At 39.7% G+C, this 19,288-nt stretch overlaps 1 protein-coding gene across 9 annotated transcripts in view; it reads left to right on the forward strand.

Annotated features, from left to right (window-relative positions):
* Positions 1 to 19,288, forward strand: part of SLC35F4 (solute carrier family 35 member F4) — a 294,434-nt gene that overhangs the window by 266,991 nt on the left and 8,155 nt on the right. For 4 of the 9 annotated variants that reach the window (XM_026456169.1, XM_026456167.1, XM_026456160.1 and 1 more), the window contains 2 exons: positions 1,562 to 1,856; positions 9,782 to 10,001. In XM_026456169.1, the coding sequence (XP_026311954.1) occupies positions 1,639 to 1,856; positions 9,782 to 10,001 (438 nt within the window). In that variant the 5' untranslated portion in view covers positions 1,562 to 1,638. Of the gene's footprint in view, positions 1 to 1,558; positions 1,857 to 9,781; positions 10,201 to 10,674; positions 10,776 to 11,699; positions 11,790 to 19,288 lie in introns of all 9 variants that reach the window. The other 5 variants (XM_026456165.2, XM_026456170.2, XM_026456168.1 and 2 more) reach the window with 3 other exon arrangements.

Genomic DNA, 19,288 nt, shown 5'->3' on the forward strand with positions numbered 1-19,288 from the left:
ATTTTTTTTTTTAGTAGAGACGGGGTTTCACCGTGTTAGCCAGGATGGTCTCAATCTCCTGACCTCGTGATCCGCCCGTCTCGGCCTCCCAAAGTGCTGGGATTACAGGCTTGAGCCACCGCGTCCGGCCCTAGGTAAAGGTTTTTAACACAGTGGGGCGGGCAGCCACACCTGGCTCATTAAGCAGTAGGAACACATTCAGCAGCAGAGCCAGCAGGTGCTGGAGACACAAAGTGAGCGGGCCCCACACACTGCCATCGGCAATCTCCCGGCTGCGCGACTTTAACCCTCAGCATAGGCCTCGTGCTTATGTGGGGTTCCCTGGAGACACAAGAGAATCTTGTAGACAATTACCATCTGGGATCTCAACTCAGGGACTCAGAGTGACTTCTGTTCCTGTTTAGCTTCCTGATAGGTACATGAATTCATTATGTTAACTTGTTTTTTCCATGAAGGGAGACAGCCTTCATGATTATCACTTTTAGAGAGTTTTGGCTATTTTAGGGTGCTATAAAATTGCTACTACATTGTCTTAGTAAACGTACAAAGTAGAATTTATTGTGTTCCCAGAAATATATTAAATAGTCATTTGTGATGAGGTGGGAAATGACTGTAGTCAGGACTTGCTCTGTTCTTGGTACACATTACTTTTAATTTAGTAATCATCTCTGCTGCATTTTTTTTTTTTAAGAGACCGGGTCTCCGTCTGTCACCCAGGCTGGAGTGCAGTGGTACAATCATTGCTCACTGCAGCCTCAAACTCCTGGGCTCAAGGGATTCCTTTGGAGTTGCTGGGACTAAAGGTGTATGCCCCATCCCCCTGCTAATTTTTTTTTTTTCCATAGACAAGGTCTCGCTTTGTTGCCCAAGCTGGTCTCGAACTCCTGAATTCAAGTGATCCTCCTGCCTTGGCCTCCCAAAGTGCTGAGATGACAGGCATGAGTCACACCACCAGGCCATTTGCTACAACTTAAAAAAAAAAAGGAAAATGGAAACAAATATTTATTTGTCACTCCCTTTTCATGTTGGTGCATACAGAGCAGCTTGGGCTGCATTCTGCTCATTTCCCCCTACAGACAGAAAGAACCGTTTCTATTGGTGTTTTACATTGTAATGACAGAGGGGAAGAGCAAGAGAGCTGGTAGGACCTTGGGATGCTTCCTAAGGCTTCTAATGGGAGGTGTTATGCCTCACATCTTCTCACATTTGATAGGAGAAAGCAGGGCACAGGGCCAAGACCAGTCTTTGGGGGCTGGGATGAGTACTGCTCTTACAAGGCAAGGGTACACTGGAAAACAGCATAGCATCCACCAAGTCCATGAGCAACCTCATGGACTGGATGGGGACTCAGATGCTTACTGTATTGGGTAGAGCAGAGAGTCCAGAGAAAAAGTGAGCCGAAATTATCAGTCTCCTCAAATGATGGTAGAAAAGAAAAACACTGGTAATTCTACTGTCTGCCTCTTTGGTTTCATTCATCTTTTTTAAGGAGCTGATATATTTGATTGCTGTTTCATAACCTGCTTTCCACACATTTGTATTCCTTTCCTGTTTCCAGCAGACGATGGGACACAGACTCATTCTGAGAACAGCAGCCAAGAAAACAGAATCAAGGCTCGCTGCCTGTCCTGCACGTCCATGGTTCTGAAGGGCATCTGGGGACTCTTGATCATCTTGTCAGTATCATCGTCTTGGGTTGGAACTACACAGATTGTAAAAATTACTTATAAGAACTTCTATTGCCCATTTTTCATGACTTGGTTTTCAACAAACTGGAACATTATGTTTTTCCCAGTCTATTATTCTGGTCATCTAGCCACTGCTCAAGAAAAGCAATCTCCAATGAAAAAATTCAGGTACGTTTCATGTTAACTGGCCAATAAGAGATTATTGAAATGTTTTATGAAAATATGCCCATTTTTATCTCTTGGGAATATGAGTTGAGTTTTTTGGGGTATGTGAAGCAGCAAGATCTAAGGTTGGTGATGAGCACTAGAAGCAGAATCAGTCCTTCCTTAAAAATACAAATGTGTCTATAACATGGCAGGCACTGTACTGGTGCTTTTGCATGTCTTACGACCGGTGGTAACATTTACATTTTAAGGTGGTGTTATCCCCATTTTAAGACAAGAGGAAACAAATTCAGGAAGGTCGAATGACTCATCCAAGGTTATACACTTATAAATAAGAGAACCAAGATTTAAATCTAGATCTATTTCTGAAAGTCGTGTTTTATAAGAACATCCTAGTGCATCAAGCCCAGGAAAAAAAAAATGGTATTAATAAGATTAATTGTTACACAAACATTTGCTCAATATTCCTGACACTGAGATGCCTAGCAGATGACATAGCCTGATTTCATGCGATGAGGAGTTTGGCATTAAGAAACTTGAAAAGATGCTATTCTTTGCTGGCTAGATGCACATGGGGGCTTTGTCTTTTTCCTTGCTAACCATGAACAGTGGTGGTTGGGCTTAAAGTCTTATGGTTCCAGTGGTTGTTCTGTACTAAACCTGGCTTTTGTAACCCCCTCTTGGATAGCTCAGGAAGCTGACAGGGCTGATGTTACCCAGTGCTGCATGGCACACAAGGGAGGCAAAAGCAGCATTTGGGTCCAAGTACCTTTGCCAGTGAACAGCTCCACGAAGAGGGAAAAGCCTGATGCTGAGAAGTGACTTCCAGGAAAATTGCTCTAATCACCCAGAAAAAAAAAAAAAAAATAGGGACATCAGTAGACGGCAGATGGAAGAAGAGTCCTCCACATGGACTTAGTCCTTAGCAGAATAAATTTGTCTTCCAGGGGCCAAAATCTTTCTTGCCCCTATACCAAATGAAAAGAAATTATTACAGTTGGTACATTAGAAGACTCTTCTTATAAACTTAACTTGGAAGGGGCTATCTTCAAAAATTCCATTTCCTGTGTTTTTGAGACAGAGTCTTGCTCTGTCACCCAGGCTGGAGTGCAGTGGCACGATCTCAGTTCACTATAACCTTTGCCCCTTGACTCAGCCTCTTGAGTAGCTTGGGTTACAAGCACGTGCCACCATGCCCAGCTAATTTTTTTGTATTTTCAGTAGAGATGGGTTTCACCATGTTGGCCAGACTGCTGTGGAACTCCTGGTCTCAAGTGATCTGATCACCTTGGCCTCCCAAAGAGCTGGGATTACAGGCGTGAGCCACCATGCCTGGCCTCAACTACCATTTTCTTTCTTTCTTTTTTTGAAGGTGCATGTACTAATTATTCTTTATTCATTTGGCCTTGAAGAATGTCTAATTTCTCTGTTTTTATTATACTTTAAGTTCTGGGGTACATGTGCAGAACATGCAGCTTTGTTACATAGGTATACACGTACCATGGTGGTTTGCTGCACCCATCAACCCATCATCTATGTTAGGTATTTCTCCCAGTGCTATCACTCCCCTAGTCCCCCACCTCCACCAACAGGCCCCAGTGTGGGATGTTCCCCTCCCTGTGTCCATGTGTTCTCGTTGTTCAACTCCCACTAATGAGTGAGAACATGCAGTGTTTGGTTTTCTGTTCTTGTGTTAGTTTGCTGAGAACAGTTTCCAGCTTCATCCACAGCCTGCAAAGGACATGAACTCATCCTTTTTTATGGCTGCATAGTATTCCATGGTGTATATGTGCCACATTTTCTTTATCCAGTCTATCATTGATGGGCATTTGGGTTGGTTCCAAGTCTTTGCTATTGTGAACAGTGCCGCAATAAACATATGTGTGCATGTGTGTTTTTAGAATGATTTATAATCCTTTGGGTATATACCCAGTAACGGGATTGCTGGGTCAAATGGTATTTCTAGTTCTAGATCCTTGAGGAATCGTCACACTGTCTTCCACAATGGTTGAACTAATTTACACTCTCACCAACAGTGTAAAATTGTTCCTGTTTCTCCACATCCTCCCCAGCATCTGTTGTTTCCTGACTTATTAATGATGATCGGCATTCTCACTGGCCTGAGATGGGATCTCACTCTGGTTTTGATCTGTATTTCTCTAATGACCAGTGATGATAAGCTTTTTTTCATAGCTTGTTGGCTGCATAAATGTCTTCTTTTGAAAAGTGCCTGTTCATCTCCTTTGCCCACGTTTTGATGTTTAAGTTCTTTGTAGATTCTGGATATTAGCACTTTGTCAGAAGGATAGATTGCAAAAATGTTTTTCCCATTCTGTAGGTTGCCTGTTCACTCTGATGATAGTTTCTTTTGCTGTGCAGAAGCTCCTTAGTTTTATTAGATCCCATTTGTCAATTTTGGCTTTTGTCGCCATTGCTTTTGGTGTTTTAGTCATGAAGTCTTTTTTTTTTTTTTCTTTTTCTAAGATGGAGCCTCACTCTGTCACCCAGGCTGGAGTGCAGTGGCACGATCTCAGCTCACTGACAGCTCCACCTCCCAGGTTCACACCATTCTCCTGCCTCAGCCTCCCGAGTAGCTGGGACTACAGGCGCCCACCACCACGCCCAGCTAATTTTTTGTATTTTTAGTAGAGACGTGGTTTCACCATGTTAGCCAGGATGGGCCCGATCTCTTGACCTCGTGATCCACCCACCTTGGTCTCCAAAAGTGCTGGGATTACAGGCGTGAGCCACTGTGCCTGGTCTAGTCATGAAGTCTTTACCCATGCTTATGTCCTGAATGGTATTGCCCAGGTTTTCTTCTCAGGTTTTTTATGGTTTTAAGTCTTACGTTTAGGTCTTCAATCCACCTTGAGTTAATTTTTATATAAGGTATAAGGAAGGGGTCCAGTTTCAGTTTTCTGCATATGGCTAGCCAGTTTTCCCAACACCATTTGTTAAATAGGGAATCCTTTTCCCAGTGCTCGTTTTTGTCAGGCTTGTCAAAGATCAGATGGTTGTAGGTGTGTGGTGTTATTTCTGAGGCCTCTGTTCTGCTCCATTGGTCTATATCTCTGTTTTGGTACCAGTACCATGCTGTTTTGGTTCCTGTAGCCTTGTAGGATAGTTTAGTTTGAAGTCAGGTGGCGTGATGCCTCCAGCTTGGTTCTTTTGGCTTAGGATTATCTCGGCTATGTGGGCTCTTTTTTGGTTCTATATGAAATTTAAAGTAGTTTTTTTCCCAATTTGGTGAAGAAAGTCAATGCTAGCTTGATGGGAAGAGCATTGAATTATTCTTCCTATCAATGAGTATGGAATGTTTTCCCATCTGTTTGTGTCCTCTCATTTTCTTGAGCAATGGTTGGTAGTTCTCCTTGAAGAGGTCCTTCACATCCCTTGTAAGCTGGATTCTTAGGTATTTTGTTCTCTTTGAACAATCGTGAATAGGAGTTCACTCATGATTTGGCTTTCTGTTACTGGTGTATAGGAATGCTTCTGATATTTGCACATTGATTTTGTATCCTGAGGCTTTCCTGAAGTTGCTTATCAGCTTAAGGAGATTTTGGGCTGAGACGATAAGGTTTTCTAAATATACAAAATCATGTCATCTGCAAACAGAGACAATTTGACTTCCTCTTTTCCTATTTGGATACCCTTTATTTTTCTCTCTTGCCTGATCACCCTGGCCAGAACTTCCAAATGCTTTGTTGAATAGGAGTGGTGAGAGTGGGCATCCTTGTCTTGCACTGGTTTTTTTTTTTTTTTTTTTTTTTTCTCAAAGGGAATGCTTCTAGCTTTTGCCCAGTGTATTAGCTGTGGGTTTGTCATAAACAGGTCTTATTATTTTGAGGTATGTTCCATCAATACCTAGTTTATTGAGAGCTTCTAGCATGAAGGGCTGTTGAATTTTGTCAAAGGCCTTTTCTGCATCTATTGAGATAATCATGTGGTTTGTGGCCTCCCAAAGTGCTGGGATTACAGGCATAAGCCAATGTGTCTTGCCTCAACTTCCATTTCCTATCACCACTTTGCAAGTGCTTAGGAATATAAATTCTCACCATGAGTTGATTTTCTATATGTGTCCATGAAAACTCAGCTATAATGAAAGAAGTAAAAAAACAATTCAAAAAGAATAAATGCTTACTGGCTTGGGAGAGCCCTATAACTCTTTGAGATTACTAAAGGTATTTTGTATTTGATTCTCATCAAAGTAGACATGATCTTACATTGTAAAATTTTTTAAACAATATTTAATAAGTGATTATGGGGGAATGTGATTATCAGACTACAGTTGTCCCTGTTTGAAGATACCTATGTGCACCTATACAGTATATGTGTTCTACTTGAATGCTTCCATGGTTTAGACAAACACATTGATTTAAAACAAAAAAAAGTTTTGTATAAAAAGAAGTACCTCAAGAATACTTCAAAGCAAGCTAAGTCAGTTTGATTTAAGATAACTGATTTAAAACAAGAGACTGCTGCTAGCAGAAATGTTGTTTGGGAATGAACTATCTTTTTCACATCTCTCTAACTCTGAACTTAGTAAAATCTGATTTAGCACTCTACCTATAGTGCATGTAGAGTGAAGTTGACCATTTCTGAAATAGAATCAACAGGCTCTTATTGTCAAGCAGAAAACACTATCTTTGAAGGGAATATTCTCCATTGGCCTCCTCCATATGAGAGGTAAAATTGTCAGACAGTTCTTAGATCCTTGATCTTTTTTTCCCTGTAGACTCATTAATACCATCTGTCAAGAAGTCATTCCCGAAGCTCTCATGATTGAACAAGGGGAAAATAGTTAGTGTATAAGACTGGAAATAGGATTTGTCCCATAACAGCAGAACCTCTATTTTCTCATCAGTAACATCAAAATAATTTTCAATAAAGTATCAAATCTAGATGGTGAGGACTGTCTATTTAGAAGTAGTTTTTGATAATCATTTATATACTACAGGAGAATTCAGTTGCCTCAGGTGAATTCGAAATTTAGGAAGAAAAAATTGTATAGCATATTATTAACAAGGATTTTGTTGTTGTTGTTGTTGTTGTTGTTGTTGAGACGGAGTCTCACTCTGTCACCCAGGCTGGAGTGCAGTGGCCAGATCTCAGCTCACTGCAAGCTCCGCCTCCTGGGTTTACGCCATTCAACAAGGATGTTTTCTTAGGGGAAAAAATCTTTAGAAAGCATTAAACTACAGCAAAGATATTTGCCTATGTCAGGCACCTATAAAATGTGCTTAAGATGCTATTTAACATATAGAAAGGGTTCAATAACTAGTGGCTGCTGTTTTAATAATAAGCATAACTAAATCATTAGTGTCCTCTAACTTCTATGCTTCATTTCAAGCTATACCACCTGTCAATGCCACTTGCCCAGAAAGTCTGATCTCATCATCCCGAAGAGAAACGTACTGTTTATTTGCTTCTCCATAAAAATCCATATTTTTAGTTTTCATGTTTCTTAGAGTTTAATGCTTAAATAGTACGGGATTTTACACAAGTGGCCTGGCATTTGGATGGAGAGCATTTTTAATGTCTACAACGACAGTGACAAAGGGGAGAAGGTTGGCTATGAGAGAAGGGGAAGGAAAGGGGAACAATGAGGGAACAAACACCTGGGAGACAAGATGAGCCAGGTGAGAACAGTCTCCGCCTGGCAGCAGCGTCTTCCCAGCTGCTTTGCTGGTCAGGCTCTGCCTGTCTGGAGTACACAGCTGTTGGTCTTCCCTGTGTCCAAAATCTTTGCTTAGGAGCACTCCTCCCAGCATGATGGTGGGCTCCTGGTTGAAGAACAATCGCTGGCTAGAGCCAGTGATAAGAAAAAGAAACCCTTTAATCAGGAATGGGTTTTGTTGTGGTGGTTCTTAATAAAAAAGTCAATCAGTGGTTCTAAATGATAGGATAAACCCACGACTCTCAATTCCAGCTCTACACAGCAGCTTTCTCATGGAGCAGATCACCTTATAAGTATAGAATATGAACTTTGTGCCCAGGATGCTCTATGAAAACTTCCTCTGGTTCTATGTATAGTGCTAATTCAGACTATCCCATTGGCCGTGGGGCTCCAGAGACACTGTTCACTTTCCTGTGTATGTGAGCATGTGTAATTTCTGTTTACTTTACAGAAGGCTTTAGGTTATTTAATCTCTTCTTTGAAGTTCTGTCTCTTTAAAGTTAAAATTTATCTTTGGGAAATCTTACTTTCATTTTACAAAAATCCTTCCTTTTTGGTAGTCTCCTACATGAAAGTAAACAAATTTCAATACAAGTTTCTGTGTGTGCAACACATGTCTTTAACCTTCCTGCAACCGCTGACCTGCAACTCCCAACATTCTCATCCAGTTGAAAGTCACATTTACTATGAAACTTAATCTTTAAGGCTGTACTCCCTGTGCCTAAATTCTTTATCACTCCTCCTCTCTACATGGTCCTTTTTTGGGATTACATCATTCATGTGAACGTTCATGTGAGGCAAACATTGGCTAGAATTTACTTTGATTTGCAATACTTTGAGGCACACTAATTTCATTTAAAACTGGAAAAGAAACTAGTACCAGTACTAGAGTCCTGTAAGTAGATTTCATTATAAACATATGCATATGTTAATAATGTATTGCTTTGAACAAGATTACTTATACTACTCATGAAAATACAATGCCTGACAGTTGCCCCATAAATGCTTGAATGTTCATGGACAATTGAGTGGAAAAAAATTAAGTAAAATTCTCCCAGTAGTAAGTCTGTTTTCAGTCCATAGTCATATAGGCACAGTCACTGTGTCACTTCCATTACTACCTGTATGTATGACTAGCTTGAACATTTTTATTAAAATGGCCCCTCAGAGCCAGGTGCGGTGGCTCTTGCCTGTAATCCCGGCACTTTGGGAGGCCAAGGCAAGCAGATCACCTGAGCTTACGGGTTTGAGACAAGCCTGGGCAACAGCATGAAATCCTGTCTCTACAAAAAATTTTCAAAAACTAGCCTGGCATGGTGGTGCGTGCCTGTAGTCCCAGCTACTCAGGAGGCGGACGTGTGAGGATGGCTTGAGTCTGGGAGGCGGAGGTTGCAGTGAACCAAGATCACGCCACTGCATTCCAGCCTGGGTAACAGAGCCAGACCTAGGAAAAAAAAAAAAAAAAAATCACGTTTAGGCCTAGGACTTAAAGGAAAAAATGGCCCCTGGGGCTAAATGTAGCCAACTTAATTGAAAATCAAATAGAAGATTTAACAATTGAAGTGACCATTTTCTGACACTGAATTCAGACAATTTCTCCACAAAAGGGCCAAATGTTTGTATCTAAGTACAACCTGAGTTTTCTATTTAGTTTTTATCATGTGGGAGTTATCACAGAGCCTTTCTTCATTTTTCTGCCTTAAAAATGCTAGCAAGAAAAGAATTAGTCAATTGGGCAGATATATTAGAAAGGCGTAGTGTCTTAGAAATAAAACCCAAAGACATGTGTGCCGCACAGACGTATGACAGTCCCTTTCCCTCTGGGTTCTAGGAGTTGTCTGTAGCCTGTTCACAGAATAGTAGCGGCCTTGACCCTCTCTCATTTGCCCACTGGGAAAGAATCTTCTCCCTCTTCCAGTAGCTAGTGATTTCAGCAACTACCCATTTCTGTATTTCTCCAGGCTCTTCTGAGAATGCTCAAAAATGACAGAATGGCTTTTCAGGCAACCTCCAGAGAATATCTCAGAGAAGAGGGCCTAGCTCTGTGTTTGGGCACACGTGGGCTGTTTTCCAAGGAACCTCATACACTCCCTGAAGCCTGCAGATTTCAGAACTGGGTTTGGTATACTTCACAGATGAAGGATGGGTATTGAGTGTTTGTGCTCTTACCTGAAAATGGCTGCGATGAGTCAGATAAGACAAGAGGTGTCACCATCAGTACCTGGATATTAATTTCTGTTTTCTTTCCTAGGGAATGCAGTCGGATTTTTGGTGAAGATGGTCTGACGTTGAAGCTCTTTCTTAAAAGAACTGCTCCCTTTTCTATTCTATGGACGTTGACTAATTACCTTTATTTACTGGCTTTAAAGAAGCTGACAGCCACTGATGTCTCCGCTCTGTTCTGTTGTAACAAAGCCTTTGTCTTCTTGCTGTCGTGGATTGTGCTGAAAGACAGGTTCATGGGAGTGAGGGTAATGGCATACTTGATTCAATGTGTGATGCCTGCCTTTATCATAAATCCTTGGCTTCAGGAGAGCCTGTCTGCTTTGTTTTGTGGAGTTTCTGTAAAACTTTTCTCACTTGTTCTGAGTACAAACTGAAATCTGAAGACGCATTAGAAAGCCCAGGCAGTTACAACATCATGGAAGGATAAACAGTTTGTTTCTACTGGTTAGTGAGCTGATTCCAACAGGAGGCACTAAAACAGGCAGAGAAAACAAGTTCCTATTTTAGAATCAATTTTTAGAATTAGTGGTGTGATCAACTCCTTCTGTCCTCAGGAATGAAGGGTCTGAGAAAATTAGCCACTATAAAGACTATGGTTTGCATTTTTCAATCAACATATGTTGAGATGACCCCCATTCCCCCCACCAGATGAATTTAATTAATATTGGTGTAAGTAGATAAGATTACCAAACAATAATTAAAGTCACTGGTAATGGCACAATGCTGTTAAAAGTGACTATATATCTAGTGTGACTAATGCAGAAATGGAACTACAAGCAACAACTTCTTTTGGATACAAATCTTTAGTTGAACTGCATTAAACTTCCACCAACAACTTCAGTTCTGAGTTTATTCCTTTCAGGAGTAATATGGATTAAAAACATATATATTTATATGCTTGTTCTATGTTAAAAATAGATTGCTTGGAAGCCTTGAAGATTTAAGGAGCCAGATCTCATTCATATAATCCGGTATGCGACTTTGATGAAAATATTGAGACAACACTTCTTTAGAAGGAGGTACAAATGAACATCAATATTACACAACTTATCTTCTCTGAGATGTCCAAGATATAATTTGAAACATTTTGTTATCAAAACATTGCTCTTATTGGCAATGATTCCAAGGTCCTTTCCCCCTCCGAATGCTGAAACTAATGTCTATATTAGAGAGAGGGTTTATGATGGTCATTAACCCTGAAAGCTTTTTTTAAAAAAAAAAAAAGTTGGTTAGACAATTCTGATTGTATCTTGGGAGATGCTGCTGTGACATTTAGAAATGAAGCTTGATATTAATAATAAGTAGAAAGCTTTGATAGAAGACAAAATCAAACTGTGAGTCAGTCCGTGGTACCATTACAATATATCCAAATGTGATACTACATTATTTACTGTCTTATCTTAGATTTGACCCCAAAGGGCTCAGCATCACATATTTATGCCTGGGGCACTGGTGCTGGCTGTCTACCATCAGATACCCTGACAAGTCCTTGAGAGCTGGAAGCTTTCCTATATTGTCCACTGTTCAAGATGTGCTACATAATCCATGGGGCCCAGTGCAAAATGAAAATGCAGGGGCCCTGTTAAAAACTATTAATAATTTTAAGATAACAACAGAGCATTACACCAAGGGTGGGGACCTTCCAAGCACGGGGCCCTATGTATCAACATAGGTCATCCCCTAGGAAGTCAGCTGTCTCTCTTTCCAATGTCTAGAATATTGCAGGACACAAAGTAGGGGCTCAATTGATACTTGAGGATATAGTAAATGAATTCATACTTCCGAGATCTTTCTTTTCACTGTCTTCCACTACTATGGACCATGGATCACCCATAAGAACCTGGAGAGTCTTGTCAGAAGAGAGGAGAAGAGAGATTTGGAGGCTCTTCTGTTCTTTTAGTGGCATGCAAACACCAACATTAAATCCATGTTTTCACCACTAGATTTACCAGCAATAAAATCCACTGTATTAGAGAGCAAATGAACACATTTAACCATGGACCTCACTGATGCAAGAGGTTACATCCAAAAAGGTACAGTGTTTATTTGAGGTATTTTAGAGAAAAAGAAAACAACTGTGTAACTTATCTTTAAATAGCAGATTTTAAAAATCAAAAATCTGCATAGAGGCTACCAACCATTGCCAGTTTAAATTTGCCACCTGCAGTGGGTTGCGTAGTGACTCCAAGAAAGATCTGTCCACATCCTAATCTCCCGTATCTGTCACTGTGACCTTATTTGGATAAAGGGTCTTTGCAGATATTATTAACTTAAGGATCTTGAAAAGGGGATATCATCTTGGATTATCAGAGTAGGACCTAAATCCAATAACAAGTGTCCTTATGAGAGACTCACAAAAGAGACACACACAGAAGAGGAGGCTGCAGCAATGTGATCACAGACACAGAGACTGGAGTGAGGTGGTCACCAGCCAGGAATGCCAGGACACTCACCAGAACCCTGGAAGAAGCAAGGACTGTATCCTTCCCTAGAGATGCCTTTGGTCCCAGCTGTATTTTGAACTTCTGGTCTCCAGAACCATTAGAGAATAAATTTCTGTTGTTTTAAGTCACCAAGTTTGTGGTAATTTGTTACAGCAGACTTAGGAAACTAATACAGCATCTGTAATTAATAACACTCTGTAGAAGAAATGTTAAATAGTTAATAAGTACTTATTAATGAATCTATCCATAAGTGAAGACATCAGAGATAGCAGAATAGTAAGCATTAGTGTCAGGCATCCTGTAAAAAATCAGATATTTTTCTTTTTAAGTAAGAGGAAGTGTTTCACTTCTCACCGTGAAACATTAGGACATGTTCCATGCCACGTTCCAGAAGAATGGTAAAGTGTAACTTTAATGATGCCCACAGTCAGGCCATGGAATGTGAGAAGCACAGAAACGTATTCAGCATTTTGCCTTTGAGAGTATCAGCAATTATCTTCCTCCCAAGACATATTGAGAACACATATAATTAGGTCATTTGAGAAATTAAAGGAGGGCAAACAGCACTGACAACATAAATGTGGCTCTTATTGTCCACATCTATAAATAATCGCAAGCATAGCTCCTCCAGATGTCATCCCACTGGACTACTTAAAAAAAAAAAAAAAAAAAAAAAAAAGCAGTTAAAGGGATGCTTTCAGTCATCAGATTAAAATTTATATTTCTGGTTCATGCTAAAGCATCAGTAGTTTAGAAACAGATGTTTGTTGGATTATAATTCTCATATGCTTAGCCCCAGGAATGAACACATTTAAAATGAGAAGCTATGGCCTTCCCTACTTCTACTTTTTTTTTTTTTTATGTAAAAAGAACACCATGAAAAGACACTTTAAGTTACAACATCATAAATATGGGTTTATCTGGACCACCAGTAGGCCAGAATTACTGATGCTCACATAAAAATGAATTACGTATTATGAATAATTTGCTAATACTTTCTTTTGAACACTGAATTACAGATAGAAAGGTAATCTGTTTTACATTTAGTATGAAGTCATTTCAGCCAATTTATTGGTCATCTACGGTTTGTTTAAAAGCCCTTTCATGAGCAATTGCTTGCAGCTAATCTGTGATCATCCCATGAAAATTAGTAAACTTCTTTAAAAGATAATTTTTTGATTGCAAAAATGTTAGAAAGTGATAATCCAGCTCTTGAAGCTTTGAAAATAGGTGTTTTCAGGGCCGGGCGCGGTGGCTCAAGCCTGTAATCCCAGCACTTTGGGAGGCCGAGACGGGTGGATCACGAGTTCAGGAGATCGAGACCATCCTGGCTAACACGGTGAAACCCCGTTTCTACTAAAAAATACAAAAAACTAGCCGGGCGAGGTGGCGGGCGCCTGTAGTCCCAGCTACTCGGGAGGCTGAGGCAGGAGAATGGCATAAACCCGGGAGGCGGAGCTTGCAGTGAGCTGAGATCCAGCCACTGCACTCCGGCCTGGGCGACAGAGTGAGACTCCGTCTCAAAAAAAAAAAAAAAAAAAGATAGGTGTTTTCCTGTCTCTCAGACCTTATGTTTAGCTAGAGTTCTTAAATTCATAAGAACCAGAGAACCCACCTTAAAAAAAAAAAAAAGGTTCTTCCCAAGGGGAATGTGCCACTGGCTGGGAGCTTTCTTCTCTGCTGTTGGTATCTGTTTTACACCAGTGAAAAGAAGATGCCAGACTACAATGGTAGAAACTGTCTTTCAGATTTTATCCCTCTCTTTCTTTTTTATATTAGTCGTTCAAATTTTTCTTACATTTTCCAATTTCCTTGAAGATATGGAGAATATTGGTGGTTGGTGGACGGTTCAGCAGATCCCAACTGTCTTCGCAGATTATGAAATGAATTAGTATCCCTCTGGGTTGGGAGCCACATATTTTCCAGCTATATTTGGGTCCCTATGCAGTGAGCTTCCCAAACTATGGCTGTTTCAAAGACTTTCCAGGATCTACCAAAAACTGACTGAAGTACATCAGTTAAACTGAATCTTTCATTGTATAGCAGGTACTTCTTTGAATTCAAATTGGGCCCCAGAATGCTCTAAAACAGTTAGAGCTGAGCTGCTACTGATTTATGCTGATATTAAGATAAGAATTAAGATGACACATAACTTGACAATTTGTTTCCATCTTGCCTTTGGTTACTCTTGATTCATGTGCAACGCAGAATTCTCTACCCAGAACTCCCATGCTTCCTAGAAGAGGCAGTGGAGGATGGACAGTGGGAGTCATCCTCCCTCTTATGCCTATCTTGGCAGGACAATGACTTATGAATACAACCAAGAGAGGAGACAGCTGGGTTGTGCTGGCTGTCGGATTTTACACCCACAAGGAATCTGTAACCCCTTCAACAAGGTGCAGTCAATGTGTCTACCCTCCACATATATCCTTCATTCTTTCCTCATGGGATTTCTTTACAACTTTGACATCCAGGTCTCCCTTTGAGATCATTTTCAAATGGATTTTATTCATATAAAAATCCATGCGTGTAGGGAGAGGGGGAGTTCAGAGGCCCAGCATCCCTTGGGTGTGCTGCTATCCAAGATACCCCTACTGCCCGTCTCACACACAGCATCTGGACAGCTATAGATTGCCACACTTCTTATTTTTCATACTTCAGCACTTGTTCAGTTTAATTGAATCTGAGTAAAGAAGATAGTTTTTCATAGAACCTTAAATATAACATATGCAGAGGTTTAAGGATTCTGTATAGCCACAGTTCCTTGAAAATTGACTCTATCTAAATTTACCCAGAGAGATAATCATCAGCCTGTTTCTCATTGGTCAAACTATTAACATGTGTCCCAACCTCAACTACTGACCTTTAGTCTTCAACTTGAGTGCAGCAGCTGCCAGCAGTGTGGTCTGAGATCTGCATTTTTAGGGCTGCTGTAGGCTTTGGAATTCGAGGGTTGATTTGTGAACCAGCTGCTTCATACGCACCTAGCTTCAAGAAACAGAATTAACCTCAAGGCAAAGTAAGGAAACATGTTTGGATTATAATCACTCATTTTGACCTTTAAAATCTTAAAGGAATACTGTAGGAAGAGAAGCAACTAAAGGTTCATCCAATGCCTTGGACCCTAAAAAAGCTGGTACTGTTATGCAAATAAGAATTGTGAAAAACATCTGTGAATGGGAACCATAGTGAACAGGATAAGGTTGATAAACCCTCATGGAGATGCAGAGAAGGACCAAACCTTTGTGGGCTTTTGATGGCCTGAGCCAAAAGAGAAAAAGAAAAAAAATACAAGAAAACAAAAACAGCCAAAAGCGAGATATTTCTTTAGGCTTTATCTGTACAAACTAATTATTTGAAAGATCAAAGAAACAACCTCCACGCAGGGTCACAGGTGGCATTTAGTACAGTGAGATCACCAAATGTCCACTGGTAAAGCCCTCTTTGGGCTTTAGGAACAGGCTCCAATGACCACACAGATCCCCTCTGATTGGGTCTGAAAATTGGTGCAGAGAGCTCTCTGAGGGCCCCAGCCTGCAGAGGAAGATAGGTGGCTCACGAGGCCATGCCACTCAACTGGCATGCTGAGATAATGGGCTAAATAAATCCTCTTCCTTCAATGACTCACCCCAGGTGGGCACACCACAATGTGTGAGGGCACAGAGGTTGAAAAATTTTAAATGAAGGAGCTGGCAGTTTTATGGTCACTATGGTTACTAACATTCTAACCTAAGCCGGGTTCAGATAATGGTAATGGTGAGGGTTTTTTTTTCCCCCCATCTTTTTTGTTTGTTTTTGAGACAGGGTCTCATTCTGTTGCCCAGGCTGGAGTGCAGTGATGTGATCTCAGCTCACTGCAACCCTCACCTCCAAGATTCAAGTGATTCTCCTGCCTCAACCTCCTGAGTAGCTGGTATTACAGGCATGTGCCAAAAAAACACGACTAATTTATGTATTTTTAGTAGAGACGGGGTCTCGCTATGTTGGCCAGGCTGGTCTCGAACTCCTGACTTCATGTGATCCACCCACCTGGGCCTCCCAAAGTGCTGGGATTACAGGCATGAGCCACTGTGTCTGGCCTAGTTTTACATCTTATGTAGACATTTCTGCTTGGTTAAGAGGCTGGAACCGGAATAGATTGTCAAGAGACCCACATTTTTCAGAAGCCGAGCAGGTGGCACCACTAGATGGTGTATTTTCAGCAGAATTCCTCTTATGGATGTTAATGTGTCCCAGGAGCACTTCAGTGGTTGTCATCATGTTAATGAACACATATGAGCATTTTTAGGCGCTGGCTTCCTGCAGACACATTTCAAGAAAGCTGAGGCCAAGAAGAGTCATTTTGTGCTTTTCTGTTGAGAAGAAAAGATTATTAATCCCTCTTTGATGACTGATTGATTCTGAAAATGCACGTGACTCATACGTGCTTAGGATATTTGTTCTCTGGACATCTAAAGAGTATTTACTCTCTAAAGTTAAACTAGTGGTTTAACAACCACTCCACAATTTTTCCTCATTTTCAAGATTAGCTGAGATCTCTTCCTTCACCTACAACCATATAGATAAGAAATATATTTAAAATTTCTTAAAATATAGCCATAGAGAATTTGACCTATCAGATATTTATGAAATTTAAATTAAAATGTGGCAAATAATTTATCTATTCCCACTACCCCTCCACCCGCACCCTCCCCCAGGAACCTACTGTATAACTTATGAATTACTGCTCATATCATGGAGAATTTTTCTAACATTTCAGATACTCAGATTTTCATTCTTTCAGAACTTCCATTCTTTCAGCATTGTCTGGCCCCCTAAAGTGAAAAATGCTTCTCTCTGTTAAAGCAATTGAAAGAGACACTACTGTAATTGATATGTCAATTTAAGTGGTCCAGGCTAACATTTTCACAAGGACTTGAATATAACAAGTAATGAAGATCTTTAAGAGGCTCACTATGGTTATGATTTTGAATTGCTACAGAGTTATGTAATCTTTACCCACATTCAATTCCTATCTTGAGGAAGTATAATAGAAATTTTATGCATATCTATTTTTACTAGTGGCTAACTCAGAAAAGGAAGAGTTCCTACCTGTGGTCATATCTTGGGGATAATGATACCAACTGCCTGTCCTTTTCTCGACAGCATTTTGTTTTTTGCTTTGGGGTTTTTTAATTGGTTTTCACAATTTTCTAAATCCAGAATGACATACTATAGTGTGTAATTACCTAAACCCATGTGTTATGTATTATAGAATGCTTTTAATAATTTAAAATATAGAATAGCACATCATGTGAAAGTTTGTTAGGATTTATACTGTTTTGTTAGCCTTGAAGTAACCACTTGTTTATTTGACCAAGAAATTACAACACTTAGCTAAAAGGAAACAAAAATTAACTCAAATGTATTCTCCCGTTAATTCAGTCTTATGAAGGAAATCTATTTGTGCTCATGAACACTAACCAGTGAACATTATTTAAACACAAAACCAAGTCAGGATGTGCCAATATCTAATGTGCCTTTTTATTTCCCTGAAATCAGATCCCCCAAAGAACTATTGCAAATCCCCAAATCAAGGAAAATGATAACCCTCATAGAATTTCCAGGTCTTGATAACCCCCTCACTGTGTTTATCGATGAGTCTATTACTTATTGTTTAGGAAATCTCCTTGACACCTTGTGGTGTGTGTATTAAATTCTATTCCCTATAGTTTAAGGATGAATCTAACCAGAACACACACCCGGCAGCTTTAGAGAATATGATATTCACTCAGCAAGAAAACCACCTCCCACCAAGCAGCCTCCTGATAATGTTTAATGAAGATGATTTTTCACTGCTGATATGTCTACGTCTGTTCTCAAGTACTCCTGCTGTTTTTCATTAAGGACACTTTAATATGGAGCTACTCTGAAACTAAGTGGGCCCTTGCTTTTGGTGACCATTAACAAAAGACACGCTTTAGCAGCGTCTGAATTCAATGTCATTGGGAACATACTTTGCACTGGCCTCAAGCGAGTCAATAATTACATGTTAAAAATCTACATGTTATAAAAAATCATTCACTAATAGTGTTCAAGAGGGCCCCCGAAAATCACATATGTGAAAAAGCTATCTTTACTTGGGAATACTCAGAACTGAAGCTTAACAAAATTAATTACCATGTAGGTTTAAATTTCTCACAAATTTTCATCTGGATTTTAAAGTCAGTGAAACCATTTCACAAGGAAATGACATATTGTCACCTGTTCCAGCGTTATTTTACTGTTTGCTGTAGCTCTAAACTGTTTTCTAGTAGAACCAGTTCAAGATAATTAAAGAGATGACACAAACTATTTCACTAAGGGAGTAGACTCCTGTTTTGAATATAGCAAGAATCATGTCAATTTACAGTAAACCATCATGACTTCAGTCGAATTATGAATATTTCACTTTATGCAGTTAATGCTCTAGAATAATTAAATGAAATTATCTTTCAGTGTTTTTTCTGAAAAAATGAATTTCATGTGAACAAAAGGAAGTACTGGCTTCCATTTGACATTCCAAGTGACAGTAGAGACTCAGCGTGCTCCTCTAGAAATCTCTACGAGAATTTATTTTCTTTCTTTTTTCCCATTGGCCTAAATTTTGCCTCTTAGCTGTATCAATATCATGCCTCGCTAATCAGGTCCTGATTAGATGGAGATCTTCAGAAACATACATTGATCCAAGGAGCTGATTAAAATGTACACTAAATTGGAGGAAAAAGAATAGATGAAATACAGAAGATATGAAAACACTTAGAAGAGACTTTCTATTAAATTTATTTCACCAGTACAAATGTTAATCTCTAGAAAGCTTGAGCTAAAAAATTGAAATTATTAGGCCTAAAAAAGTAAAAATATATTAACAATAATAAAATTACTATTAATTAGAATGTGAACAGCTTTTATATTCTGTACCTGGATATCTCATGAACATATTGATTTATTTCTAATACTGAGCCTTCCTACATTTAAAAAGTGATGTACAAAAGGTAATTAGGTTTAAGGAATTACTTAGCAGTTTTATAAGTCTTGAATTGCCTGATCTAGGATCCAGAGGCATCATT

This window comes from Piliocolobus tephrosceles, chromosome 6 (genome assembly GCF_002776525.5).
Source record: "Piliocolobus tephrosceles isolate RC106 chromosome 6, ASM277652v3, whole genome shotgun sequence".
NCBI classification, from domain to species: Eukaryota; Metazoa; Chordata; class Mammalia; order Primates; family Cercopithecidae; genus Piliocolobus; species Piliocolobus tephrosceles.